Source organism: Vanellus vanellus (genome assembly GCF_965231255.1).
Source record: "Vanellus vanellus genome assembly, chromosome: 3".
Lineage (NCBI taxonomy): Eukaryota > Metazoa > Chordata > Aves > Charadriiformes > Charadriidae > Vanellus > Vanellus vanellus.
Window position 1 is genome coordinate 33,158,694 of NC_138907.1, and position 14,280 is coordinate 33,172,973.

The window sequence follows — 14,280 nt, forward strand, 5'->3', positions numbered from 1 at the left end:
CTGCCTGCCACAGGGCTCCTTGGTACCACAGTGTTTGGTAGCCACCTTCTGGGCTCTGAGGACAGTAGGTGACCTGCGGCAAAAATGCTGCGATATTGGGGTGAGATTCCGGTGTCATCTAACCAGGCCAACCGCAGCTCCTTTGACCTGCTCCAGCGTGAGTTTCGTACCGTGGAAGTCCAAGATCCTCCATTGCATCAGCCATCCGCAAACAAACCCCGGCCGACCACCATGCTGGACATCCCCTCGGAGCCCTGCAGCCTCACCATTCACACCATTCAGCTCATCCAGCACAACAGGCGGCTGCGCAGCCTGATCGCCATGGCTCAGGCCCAAAACCAGCAGCAAGCGGAAGGCATAAAAACTGAAGACAACGAACCACTGCCGTCTTGTCCGGCCTCTCCACCTCTCCCCGATGACCTGCTTCCTCTGGATAGCAAGACCCCCAAAATGCCATTTCAGCTGAGGCACAGTGACCCAGAGAGTGATTTCTACAGGTGTGTTGGTATTTCGTTGGGTTAGTTCTTGGCTGCAGGAAAGCCGAGTGTTTTTTAATATATATGTAGTTATGTCAATTCCCTTAGGCTGAAGGGTCAAATAGTTGTATGTAAGAAAAAAACAGGCTTCAGAAAGGAAAGATTTAGATACCACTGTGTGGATAACATGCACATTGTTTAAAATAAATGAGCCTTTGTTTCCCATCTATAAAATGTGGATGTGTAGTGCTGATTTCTGTCTTGTTAGTGCTATGCTAACTGTGAATGGTTTTGCTATCTTCAATGGTGTTTTGACAAGTTTAGTTATAGGCTGTGAAGTCTCATATTTAGGTCACTTACAATTAAACTTGCCTTATTGTAACTGAAAATCCAGAAGATGAATGACTAGGTTTTGGCTGTTGAGTTGTAGGTTCTGAAAAGACAATTTGGTAACATATTTGTAAGATTTCAATGGCCAAGGAGCTGTGACGTAGTAATGATCACATTTCACCCTATTTATTGGTGTTATTCTGGTCAGAGGTGGCTAATTCTTGTCTCTGATATGGGCTCCACCAGTCAAAGGCTGGAGAAAATGTAAAGGAAGATTGCATTGCTTCTACCTCTGCAGCCAATCTTTGATTAAATAGTATTTATCAATTCCCTGTCTACCTCTTTGACAAGCACTAAATTCACAAGGAGGTGTTGCATTTCTTGCCAGATCTCATGACGCTTTGTAGGTTATGTGCATTTAAATTCAGAAATTAATCCTCGCTACTATAACTTTGTGTTCTTAGATTAAAGACTGTGCACCAATGAACATCATGTGGGAGACGATAAAACATTTTAGTTTTTAAAATGGGGAAAATGTGCATCAATAAAATATAATGTATCAGTTAAATGCCACTAAAATCTTTGATGGCCTGAGGTTGTATAAACTGCATTTTATTGAAAGATGTTGCTTTTAGTAACATAGTCTCTCTGAACAGTAGAGTGATTCTTTAGTGCTGTTTGTGGAGGAACACCATCATTCTTCTCGAAAGAAATAAAGTAATTAGCCTAGAGGGCTGAAGGGAAATCCAGTCCTCTGAGGACAGTCTGAGCCCTGTGACTCCTGCTCTTTCTGGCCCTGTGGTTTGTAGAACTGAGCAGTGTTCTGCTCAGTCCTCCCCGGTGGCATTAGCTTTAAGTTCAGTTTTCTGTGGCTCTGTCCATGTTTTGGGGGCTGCTTTGTCTTTTTGTTGTCCCTTGCGAGTTTCTGGGGTCCGAGTAAAGAAATGTTATTTAGCAGTCAACCACATGGGGGAGTTTAAGGACTAGATTGTAAAAACCGGATACACAATTTTGAAATGAAATGTTTTGTGGCTGATAGAGAGTAGATTTATAATGAGCTGCGGTGTAGACTAGAATTTAATTGTGTGCTTGCTAAACCCAACACATTTATGTTTTTCCAGGAGAAAAGCTTTGAGTTTGTTGTTGCATGTTTGTTCTTAACTGTTTTAAGACACATGACTTAAGAATAGCAGCTGCTGTTATAGTAGTAAAAGTAAAGTTTTATGGTTTGCCAACGCTTGTTCTTCTTGTGTAAAAACAGTTTAAGGATGAACATTCTTCCACTTGATAAAGCATGGTAGTGCTTAATTTTATGCTGCCTTCTGAAGTGCCATTGTCAGAGTTACAATGCTGACTAAATCCATATTTTAATTCAGTTTTCTTCGGCAGTAAACTGGGTCTGAGCAGCAGTGTATAGGTATATTTAGACATAAGAAGAAAGGAAGATAAGAGCAGCTAGCCTGAATCAGACCACAAGTTTCTTTATTATAGTCATGTTCTCTTCTGTTTCCTTGTTATTCATTTTCATCCTTTGACCTCACACTCTTGTCTTTTATTTTGTTATTCCCTGGATTCATTTTGGTTTTCCTCCCCTCTGCCCTGCCCCATACCTGTAACCCCTACCTCCTTGTCCCTTTTGAGCTGAGGAAGAGGCAGAGCCTAATTTACGGCTCTTTTTCAGATGTTTTGGTCTTTCCAACCCCTCAAAATCTGTGCCACCAGCAGCTTTAATCACAATACTATTCCTCTCCCCCATTTTTCCAGACTGTTTATAAATATGTTGAAACAAACCTTGATTTGGGCACAGACCCTCGAATGAAGACCTGGGCTCCACAGTGGAGATCTCTTATGTACTTGCTTGTTGATGGATTTGGAGGACTCCAGTAGGTTTGTGAAGCAGGTTTTCCATTTAAAAAAGCTGTCTGGACTCTTTCTGAGTGTATCATATTTACCCATGTGCCCTCTAATTCTGTTTTTATAATTTCTTTGAATCTCCCTGATGCGCTAGGATATATCAGGCTTCCCAGACTGCAGTTCTTCACATCTTTTCTGAGGCTATGAGAAGAAAATGTTTTCACATTTTCTGTCTTCTAATCCTCATGGGCCAAGGCAGTTTAAAGCAAGAGGTGACTCACCACAGCTATTCAACTATTTCATCCTTGAATTCCTTTAGTATTCCTGGATGAATTACCATCTGGTCCTGGTGATTTGCAACTGTTGATGTTACAGTTCTTGGAATACACAATAAGGGATTAACATTTGGTTTTGCTTGGTATAGAAACAGAAGGTAAGCTTAAAGCATAATCAATGAAGAATGAGTAGAGAAATGTAGACTTGAAACTACCATTTGAACAGGAGGCTCTCATCATAATACGGCTGCTGCCTTTTCCTTCTTCTCTGTTCAGCTTCCTCCGATTAGCATGGATCTGTCTTCAAATGAAACCTAACCTACTCATTATGTGCCTCTTCAGATGCTTTTTCTTGTGTGTGCATGGTTGGTTTCTTAACAGATTTCTCTGCCATTCTCTCATTTGTGTTTCTGACCACGTCGGATGTGGGCTTTGCATTGAAAGTAATCTGTGAACGAAACTGGGAGCTTGCAATGGGAAGACAGTTCATGGCAGAAGAGCTTGTAGTTAAGAAATGTGTGTACAGAGGTAAGGGAAGCACGTGTTGGTGGGATAGCAGGTTTAATGTTGGGAAGCATTTGGAGCAGTGGAAATTAGAGCTGGCAGAACGTGCTTCCCCTGCTGGACTGAGCACTTCAGTTTAGCCCCCAAACTGTCTGGTCTTCTGGATTGGGCCACTGGGACCCAATTTATTTTCCAAACGTTATTTATTACCTCTTGCCATTATCTATTGAGCAGCTTCTTTTTATATCTGCGCAGCCCTCTGTACACATAGCAGAAATATTTAAAAAGAGGCTTACTCAGGATGAGGTGGAAATAACCCCTTTTCCAAAAGGAAACAACTTTCTGGTTTGAATTAGTGTATTGTGTTCTTTGATGCACTGACTAGTATAATCTTGTTTTTCCAATGTTCTCTATTTTACTGTTTTTGGGGAAATGACTGTGAAGCGACCTTGTTGCACCTCATTTGGTAGAGACTGAACTTCACAATCTAATGTTTCATAAAATTGATGTGTTCATAGGAAAAACAATCCCTCCCTCCATCTGCTGCTAGCTTATGCTCACCTAGGAGGGAGCAGAATGCTTCAGTGGGTTACTGCAGTTGAGTGAACCTTGGCTCTCGATCCTTGTACTGACTTAGCCCAAACACTTTCCCCTGAATATAGTTGCACGGGAAATGAACCATGAGATCTCCTTTCCTCCAAGAAAAACAGCCTTACAGGAGAGGAGTTTGGGTGGATGGATTGTGGTGCCTTTAGGGATGTCTTGTTTACACAGAAGATGGGCCTTTTGTGAGTCTGAAACCTTATTAATCCTGAAAATGAGCCTGGTTGGTATAAACTGACAATTTTTTCTTTTGTGAAGTTCTGCATCTTGCAGGTTTGCTGGCAGCAGTGGGAGAAGGCTGGGCTTTGGGTCTGGTGCATTCGTGGCTTGACGGGTAGATTTCTGTCTGGAACGTCATCTATTGTTGGTGACCCGACACATCCGTAAAAATATAGATCCTATTGGAAATACAAAATTGAAGAGCGACAAGTTGGCCAGTGTTTCTGATAAACTTCATACTATATATTCTGTAGAGATGATCACCTCCAAGTCACAGGCCTAATTGCCTGTCTTGTTAATCTCTGGTGACAGAATATTAGGGATAAAAGTGCTTTCGTTTACTTGCAGCTTTATGACCCTGGTAATGGGTTAAATAGGCTTGACTTTGGATGGTAGGTGGATGGGGAGCCTTTCACGAAAGCAGTAGGTGCTGCGGAGGGTGGGATTCTGCATAATGGTAATATCTGGAAGGGTGCTTTTGTAGGTGCTAGGTATCTGGATGAGATCGAAGACCAAACCTCTTTACCTATGGTTGTCAGGGAAAAGAAGTTTACTGCTCCGTTTTGGGAAGTCTTGACTTTAGATAGCTGCTTTCAACTTAAATATGTCTATATGGATGTTTTTGTTTTTATGTACATTCTTATCAGACAGTACCTGAAGGTTAAAGGAGATGAAGAAAAAAAGATATTTTCTTATTTGTTGTTTTCAATTAACATCCACAACAATATTTCAATTTCTGCTGTCTAATCAGGCTTTTAATCACCTTCCTCTTATTGTTTATTGTGGGAAACAGGAAAACAAGAGAAGAAAACGTAAGAAAAACAAAACATAATTGACTGACCTTACCAAGAACAAGAGGTGGGGATTTGGATTTGAGTACAGTACCTGAAATTTCTTTTCTCTCTGTCTTTAATTGATGAGATTTCAAGTTGATTATATCCCTTTCGGCATAGTGACCTAGCTGCATTTTAATGCTGGCAATTAGTTTCTTTTCCTCTAGGAGTTTAAAAGAGATATAACATTCTCTGCTGCTCCTGAGCAGTGATATGCATTGCTAAATGGTTGTTGTACTCTACAAGTGGCTGAGTATCCTGCCTGGGCTTACCAAATTCTGTATCTAGTTTAGGTTTGTCCATAGTGTTTTGATTGAATGGCAAGGCATCAATAACGGCTTTTTATTTGTCTCTGTATTAATAGTAGTATGGGGTTCGGTGTTGAGAGCATAAGATGCTCTCAACTGATGGCTACCAGACAACTAGGTATGTTCCTTATATGTCTTAAAAAAGAAGAGATGCTTTTTTATAGGCATAAATTTTGATGGTTGTTTTCTGACTGGTTTTGTTTGATTTTTTTTTTTTTTTTTTTTTCTGTTGTAACCTCCTGGTCCCAGTGTTGTATGAGACATATGGCTGTTTGTGAACTTCAGAAATCTGTCACTGGGAGATGGAGGGGGAAGTGAGGGAGATGTAAAACTAGAATGGGTGACACTTGGTTTATAAGGGAACTGATGATCTTTTAATTCATCTTGTCAGAGCGCCTGCTGTCTTCTTTACAACATAGTTACATAATTGAGTAGGAATTGGGATGTGAGTCATTTTCCCGCAATTAATAACTGGGATGAATCTATGACCTGAGATCCACATACTGTTCTTAATATCCACTTAGAAATATCATCATCTGCAGCTCTTAATATGGTGTGATCCCCACTTTATTTGAATAATCAGAAAGCGCCGAGCTGGTGTTCTTGAAAATGATTGAATGATTTTGGTCCTGGTAGCTCTAAGTTTAACCTTCCATTGTCACTCCTTTGAAATGTTACCTTTTTTTACTTCTGTGTTTCAGTGTTTTTCTATGGGTCAGCCCTGAGGATCAGGGGGATCTGAGGCTCTGTGTCCCAGCATCTCCGCGAGACTGACGGGTACCTAATGCACTTGTTGGAGAAGCAAGAATAGTGAGAATTTTATCAAGGCATCAATGCTGTCTGTGTACTCTTTAATCAGGTCTTGTTACTGGAAAGAGTGTGTGGTGATGTGCAAGTAATGTAGGGTGAGAGTGAGGCGAATCTCAGGGTGGGCTGTGGAAGATGTTGGGAGAAATTGATCAGAAACAAATGAAGGGTGAAATTGTCAGCTTAATTCTGCCATTGGTGCTGAATGAAGTGTAAAAAAGTATATAAATACCGTACTTAGCAGACAGGAAATTTGATTTTTTGACATCAGCATTTGAAGACTGTGTTACTGGTACGGGCAAATATATCGCATGCCTTTAATTGCGAGTTGAGAAATCTGGTAGAAATATGTTTACCTTTCAGAGGTCTTGCCTTATCTCATCTTCTCTTTTTTGTGTGTGGAATTTCTGTTTGTTAAGTCATCTTGATGAAAAATTTGGTTGCCTGACTGTAAATGAATGATGTTTGAAGACTTCATGTCACTTGTTCTCCATCTCTTCCATCCTGTGTGGTCACTCCTTCTCATTTAGCAACACTGAGAAGAGACATCTCAAACCCAAGGCCAGGGAATGCTGCTCTACAGCAGAACCTCTCCAGGCCTCCTCCCAGGGCCTGGTGTTCACTTCTGAGGTTGCATACGGGGATCTTTCTTTCAGTGTCATGCTTAGTGACTACTGGAAATGAGGGCAGGGAAACGGTCTTTTCAGCTACAGTGTACCTTTATGCAATGTATGTGTATCCCATTTCTCGTTTTTTATGTGTGTCTTTTGCATTGTAAATTCAGATCTTGTCTATCCCAAAAGCCTTTGTATCTGACTATTAGGCTTGTGACATCAGAGATAATAAGGAAGAGAAATGTAATTAACTGAGAGGGAAAATGATTTGCATTCATGTTATTTAAAATGCCTTTTTTTGTTTGTGTCAAGGACCCTTTTAATTCACATCTCCAGGAGAAAAGCTCTTGGGTGGGAAGGGAGTTGCTTAAGGGTTCAGAAGATTTGCATCCCACGTTCATGTGTTACCCAAGGAATCTTCCAGCATTAGAAGGGAAAATGAGAATTGGCAGTGCTGGTTTGGAGGGAGGGGAAGAAGGGAAAGCAGATAAACGCTTACTAGGTAGTGTTCATATGTAATGGAGAAGCTGTGGAGAACCCCAAACAATCTGCTTTCCCTTTGTACATTGCCTTATTATTGACAATATCTCTTCAACTGATATACATTCCTTTCAGTTTTTGGAGGTGTGCTATTTTTGTCTTTTCTGGCTTTTAGAGGAAAAGGGGAGCCAGTGACTGAGCTGAGTTGGTCCTCCTGCCGGCAGCTTCTCTACCAGTCAATGGCCACCATCCTGGCTCACACAGGCTTTGAGTGTGCCAATGAGAGTGTCCTGGAGACCCTGACAGACATTGCCCATGAGTACTGTTTGAAGTTCACCAAACTGCTGCGCTTCGCTGTGGATCGTGAAGCTCGACTTGGGCACACTCCTTTCCCTGATGTCATGGAGCAGGTCTTCCATGAAGTGGGCATTGGCAGTGTGCTTTCACTGCAGAAGTTCTGGCAACACCGGATTAAGGATTATCACAGCTACATGCTTCAGGTGAGAAGAGCAGTAGGGACCTGGCGGCACCAATAAATGTACCCCCAGTACAGTTGCTTGTTCCTGTAGCAAGTCTTTGGTCTTACCAAAGAAAAATCCAACTAGAAAACCTCTTGGATGTGGAGGGGAGTCATCAAGAGAAAGAGAAACAGGATTTTTTTGACTGGAAGACAGAGCCCCTTATTTGTGTCTCTACTGAGTCTAAGAATGTTCTACTGGCGGTTTGTCTGGGTTTAAGAGGAGGCCCCCATCTCTTGAATGTCCCAGACAAAAATATCAAGTAGAGGTAAAATCAGCACTGACAGATTAACTGAATTTTCCACTTTAATGGTATATTTGGCTGCTTACCATTTCAGAAAACAACTATGCAGATGGACAAAAATTACTTGGCTGTACAGTGGCTTGTGTTCGCTTAAGCAAGGGGTGACTTGCTTAAGCTTTAAGAGTATAGGGTAGTATTGTGCTGATCTGAGTTGTCACACAGGTGCTACTGTGGGGAAAGAAGAGGAATTGTTAAATTTCTTGGAGTAAGAGGTGCTATATCAATGTAGGTTGTAAGAATAAGGGTATGTTTTTTTTTGGTCCAGGTATTCTGTGAGATTAAACACACGCATTTTACTTGAATGATATAAGACTGTCTGCCTGTTGTGGACTTACAGAAATGCAAGGATTTGAAGTGGGAATATTACTCCTACTCATCAAAAAACAAGACTTGAATCGAATAGGTAGCCTGTGACCAAAGGCAAAACCTGCCACCCCTTCCTCCTTGTCACATTATCTAAGTGCCAGTGGACTCATCTTGGAGCAGCTACCTTGTGCTCCTTCTTTTCCCAGGGTTGGCACCTTGTGGCTTACAGAGGCAGTATAAATCAGAGATAGCTGTAAGTGCAGGTAGTATGTAAACTGTGATGGACTGTGAGGGTTGTGTATAAAAATAACATCATCAAGATCCGTTTTCACTAAAAACATTTCTGTTCAAAAAGTCAGTTAATTTTTGTTAAAATGTTTTTGTTCAGATGTCCCCTTTTGGAATTTGGGTTCTCTGCATCATTCTGGTGATGCAGTTCACTCTCATCCTGCAGCCCGTCACTCTCTTATTTGTTCTGTTCTTCATGCAGGGCTGACGTCCACAGTAGCCTCTATATATGGAAATATATCTAGAAGGGGGAAATAGTTTTTTTTGTTCTTTTTCTTTCTTGCTTCTGCTGTTAAAAAGCCTTGGGCTTTTCCTGAGCACAGTTCACTGACTTTTGGGATTCAGTGGTATAAACAAGCATTTGTTAGAAGCAGATGCAATCTGAAATTTTTAATTTAATTGCTCACAGTTGTTAAGTTTCTGGAAGTACAGGGTAGTTCTAAATCTCATTCCTGTATTTGTTTCACTTCTCTGACTGGAGAAAAATTCTGTGTTTTTTGCTGTGAATTGGACAAAAGGTACCCAGACTTTGCCCAGTGGTGACTACAGAGCTGATGAGTATCTGAACTGCTTGTTTTTTAACACTGGGATAAAGTTGTTACTGGCGGATGGGGGATAGTCCTATAGGTAAAACCAAAAAGGAAGACTGAGACACTTTGCTTTTGTTTCGTGCTCTGTTTAAATTTCTGGGACTCGTCATCACTGTCTGTGAAATAAAGGTACTCATATTTATCAAGCAGATGTGTTAATGGATTAAACCTCTTATTAAAGTCCCTTGTTACAGGCAGAAGGTGTTTTTAAAGGGGAAAAAAAGTCGTTCCTGTGTAGCTGATAACCTATTTACTTGTTCTTTCAGGTCAGATGTTAATAATATTCTGGGAACAGAGTGCACTGCAATGTAATTGCCATCAGAGTCTCTAAAGTCACTCTGACCTTTCTGGCCTCGTTTTCACCCCCACTGATCTTTGACAGGTTAGCAAGCAGCTCTCTGAAGAGTATGAGAAGATTGTCAACCCTGAAAAGGCAGCAGAAGACACAAAGCCTGTGAAGATTAAGGAGGAACCTGTTAGTGATATTACTTTCCCCATAAGTGAGGAGCTGGAAGGAGATCTGGCTTCTGGTGATCAATCTTTGCCTGTTGGAGTCCTTGGAGCTCAAAGCGAGCGCTTCTCTGCCAACTTGGAAGTAGAAGCTTCACCACAGACTTCAGGTAGGGGTTTCTTGCTACTGCTGGAAACAGTCTATCAGTTGTTCCATGTGACCTTGTTTCCATTTTTAATAGCAGATCCCAATGTGAGGAAGGAGAGGGGGAAAAATTTTTTAGGTTTTAATAAAAAGATTTGGATGGGAGAGAAACCCTTGCTTGCTTTCTAAATACAAAACTGAAGAATCAAAGGTATCAATTATGAGAGTTAGTTAAATATTTACTCCATTTGTGGACCCTGTAGAGCACAAAATGCTTTAAATGGTGTTTATTTTCTAGGGGATCACCACAGTTCTTGGCTTTGTTATAGGTATGAGGTAGATTGTTTTTCTACAGTGATAGCCCAAGGGCTTTATTTTTGTTTTGTGAACTAGGGTATTTGCTGCAGATGTAAGTACTGTTGTTTTTTTTTTTTCCAGTCTGATGTAACAAAGACAAAAATAACTTTTGGGTTTATATATATTTATATATTTTAGTATAAGAGAGACTAGAGTTTTATCCTTATTGCTGGTAAGGAGAGTACCATATATATTTCACCTCCTCCTCTCCCCCCCTTTTTTTTTCCCAAGTGACTTTATGTTCTTGTCCAGAGATTCATATTACTGAAAAGTTGAAGGCCGTGTTCCTTGTGACTGGAGTAAATTTAAGACCCTGTATAGTTTAGGCACTGAATGAGTTATGGAAATACTAATGATATGTGGTGCAGTCCTCCATATTCAGAAGTCACCCTGGTAGTGACAATCATTGTTTTATGAAAGCTTATCAGTGACTTATGTGAAATGAGCTTGTGGGAGTCTCTCCTATTCTAGCATCTCTACCACAGAGCCTGTTGTATTAGCTGAGGCCATGGAAAGTGAAACGGTGAGTAAGGTAGCGGGGTTATGGAGACTGCACTCTTCTCAAAGTGTCATCTCTTTACGTTGGCATTGAAGCACGCTGGTGGCCAGCATGGGAGAATCTGCTACTGCTGTGTCTTTTCTATATTTATATACAAGTTTTATTCTGTGCACCATTTAGTAGGGCTAAATTTTCTGGAAAATGAAGAAGACCTTCTCCCAAAGAAAGCCAGTTTTGATCTTTGTATAGAACCTTCTGAACTCCAGAAATCCCTGCAATAGTAGCTGTTTCACTTAAAAATCTGGTTAGAAAACAAGGAAGCCTGTCCTCCTAAACTAAGTAGCATATATAGTGAGGTTACAGTATACCCCTGAGTCCATTATGTTATTTTTTTTTTAATAGCACATTCTGCTGAATTTTTAAAAAGTGCAAATCCATCTGATGTTTTTCTGGAAGCTCGTATTGTTTTCCATAGTACCTCTGAAATGTGAAGTGCTTGCATTTTTGTGGGAGAGGGAACAGCAGACTCCTATGGCCCATCTGGGTTTGGGAGTGATTCATCTGGAAAGCTTTGTATTAGCATCTACCACTTGAGACCCAGAGGTTAGCATGCTAGCTGTATATTAAATGCCTCTTGCCTCTCTGATACCAAATTGATGTTTTCTAATTAAGAATACAAGTGCTCTGTTCCTCCCTGAAAATCCCTCTTCACTTCACAAAGGCCTTTGGAAATCTCATCACTGTGAGAAGTCTCAGTCTAGAGCTGGGTAGGCTGGAGAGTGTAGTATCATAAGGAGCGAGAAAAAGCTGCCGCAATTAGGACACCACCATCTCAAAAATACAAGTGTGAGGCCCGTAGAGAGGGCAGCAAGACTTCAGTGTCTGAGGGCAAAACTCTTGTTACAGCCTTCTGTGTTCTGCAGGTGTTTCTGCTTATGCCTGACGTTGTAGTTGTGGGCTAGCTGCTTCATTTCATTGCAGCTGGGGAAATGGAGGCAAAACTGGGGACCTTGTTCCTCCACCCAGCAGGATAACGTGAGGATTAGCTCATTTGTGAAGTACTTTGAAGTTAAAGTGCTTTGAAGATGAAATGTCCTGTGTCGATGCTTAAGTACTTTTAGTCATTAGTGACACTCTCAATGGCAGGTGATAGGGCTGAAAGGAATAAAGCTGAGCAATGAAGAGCAATTGATGAAAGAAAGACAGTAAGTTTAGTGAGCACCTTTGATTATTGTGTAGACTGGAGCTGCAACTCTGTGGAACTGATAGCATTTTAATGATGTGTCCATTGTTGTTTAGAGGAACACATTTACTTATAGTTAACATAAAAAGGACTTTTAATTAAGACAACTGGACACCAGCAAGCACTTTCATTCTGGCTTGCTGTATAACTGCTGAGCTAATGTAGGCTGTGTTACCACAAAGGTCTCCTAAATCCTGGTTTGGGCTAAGCTGCTCTGGAAAAGATTCCTGGAAGATTTGGTCTCTGTGTAATTGCTTTATTAAGTCGTATATTGGTAATAGGGAACAGTAGTAGGATTGGCTCAGTACAAGAGATTTGGTTGTGCTTTCAAACTGTAGCCAAGCTCCTTGAGACACAAGGTTTGGAAAACCTACTAAAACTGGTTTCCTATTTTATTTTTTTTCCATGTGAATTTAACCTCACACAAGAGGGACCAGATTTAAAAGTGAGAAGATTTCAGGCTTTGTTCAGTTTTGGGCTGTTTATGCCCATCTCAGCAAGGGGCCCAATTAGTGTATTTTTAATAGGATTTTTGTCTCTGTAAAACTGTAAATAAGCAGAAGTAACACAATCTATAATTATTGCTCTTGGGGAGAAAAACATTTGCTGTTATCAAGAAATACGGTTTTATAATCTTTTACAGAAAATCGACAATCTGCTCAGATTGCATACTAGTCCAAAAGTTTAAAAAAAAAGGGGGGGGGGGGGAGGGGGGAGGGGGCGGGCGGATACTATTTCCCAGCAGGGTGTCTGTGAGGTTGAGCCAAGAGGATTTCTTTCCATTCTGCTGAAAGATGGGATGAGACCTGTGGGTGTTGAGTACAAGGAGGCAGGCAGTCGGGTGGCTGAATGCAGCTCTGCTGTCCCTGAGTTTCAGTGCTGGAAGTGGTATTTGAGACTGTTCATCAACCTAGTCCTCTGCCTTCTCACTTCACCTCCACTGCAGAACTACCAGAAGTCTAGTATGTCTCACAGCATAAAGGAGGTTGCTGATGTTGCAAGGACCTCATCATCAAGAATGGCTTCTGGACTGCCTCTGATTCCTGCTTATGCAGGATCTAGTCTAGGTGCTGTTGGTGTCCAACAATAAGTTGCTGAGACACTCCTTCTGGAGAGTGGCATGTGCTCTTTAAGTTGTTTCTTAGGGAGAAAACCACAGGGAGGATTGCTGTGAAAGGATAGTGTCGATTTTTTTTAGAGTGGCAATTACTGGACTATTACAAAAATTAAAAGCCAACAGATTTTTGTATTTTGTATACACTGGTTGGTGTGTTTTGTCCCCATCTTCAGCTTAGTTCACCTGTAGCATTGTTTTCGCTCGTTCTTTACCAGTGCTGCTGTCCCTTGCGTGTGCATGCCATTTGTAATTTGTCTTTTTACTCAGTACTGTGTGCTTTTTATTTCTGTAGGGGCTGAGGTGAATGCTTCCCCACTCTGGAACTTGGCACAGGTGAAAATGGAGCCACAGGAAAATGAGGAGGCCAATGTACATGGCCACGGGGTCCTAGGCAGCGATGTCTTTGAGGAACCGATGTCAGGCATGAGCGAAGCTGGGATGCCACAGAGCCCCAATGGCTCTGAGAGCAGCTATGGTTCTCATTCTGCTGACAGTCTGATGGGATCCTCGCCTGTCTTCAACCAGCGCTGCAAGAAAAAGATGAAGAAGATGTGAAAAGAGACAGCCTTTTTATTTAATCCTGATGGTATGTGATAGACTTGAAACAAACTAAGAGAGCATTGAGATGGCTATGAGTCATAAATAGGGCTGGCCCTGGTGTGTGAGGGACTTTGCATAAAATTATTATGAGACATTTGATGTGTAGTGCACTTCAGCTCCCCTCTTTTCTGGCTTCTGTACTCCATCCTGATTCATGAGACTGAAGATCACCCTATACGTTTGATGGTGTCATGGCTTGCTTTGGCAGATTAATGAGGAAGTTACCAGTGGAAGGTAGTTGTGAGGAGATTTGCTAAGTCATAGAATCATTGAACAATTTGGGCTGAAGGGACCTCTTGTGGTTTCTAGTCTCTAGTCCAGCCCACTGCTTGAAGCACAACCAATTAGAGCAGGTTGCTCAGGGCCTTGTCCAGTTGAGTTTTGAATATCTCCAAAGATGGTGATGCCAAACCTCTTTGGGCAACTTTTTCCCATATTTGAATACCCTCATAGTGAGAAAAAATATATTCTTGCATCTAGTTGGAATTTCCCATGTTCCGACTTGTGTTCATTGCCTCTTGTTCTATCACTGTTTATCTCTTAGAACAGTCTGACTCTGT

General features: G+C 41.3%; 1 protein-coding gene across 1 annotated transcript; it reads left to right on the forward strand.

Moving 5' to 3' along the window:
* Window positions 1–52: 52 nt before the first annotated feature.
* Window positions 53–13,928, forward strand: SUPT7L (SPT7 like, STAGA complex subunit gamma). Its single transcript, XM_082480561.1, has 4 exons — window positions 53–497; window positions 7,479–7,803; window positions 9,692–9,929; window positions 13,413–13,928. The coding sequence occupies exons 1-4, from the start codon at window positions 85–87 to the stop codon at window positions 13,673–13,675; spliced, it is 1,239 nt and encodes a 412-aa protein (XP_082336687.1). The 5' UTR covers window positions 53–84; the 3' UTR covers window positions 13,676–13,928.
* The last annotated feature ends 352 nt before the right edge of the window (window positions 13,929–14,280 follow it).

Bases quoted from the DNA above. Each gene is read 5' to 3' on its own strand.
- SUPT7L (XM_082480561.1), top strand. From the start codon at position 85: ATGCTGCGATATTGGGGTGAGATTCCGGTGTCATCTAACCAGGCCAAC. The intron at 7,804-9,691 runs GTGAGAAGAGCA...GATCTTTGACAG, and splicing joins ATCACAGCTACATGCTTCAG to GTTAGCAAGCAGCTCTCTGA. The intron at 9,930-13,412 runs GTAGGGGTTTCT...TTATTTCTGTAG, and splicing joins AGCTTCACCACAGACTTCAG to GGGCTGAGGTGAATGCTTCC.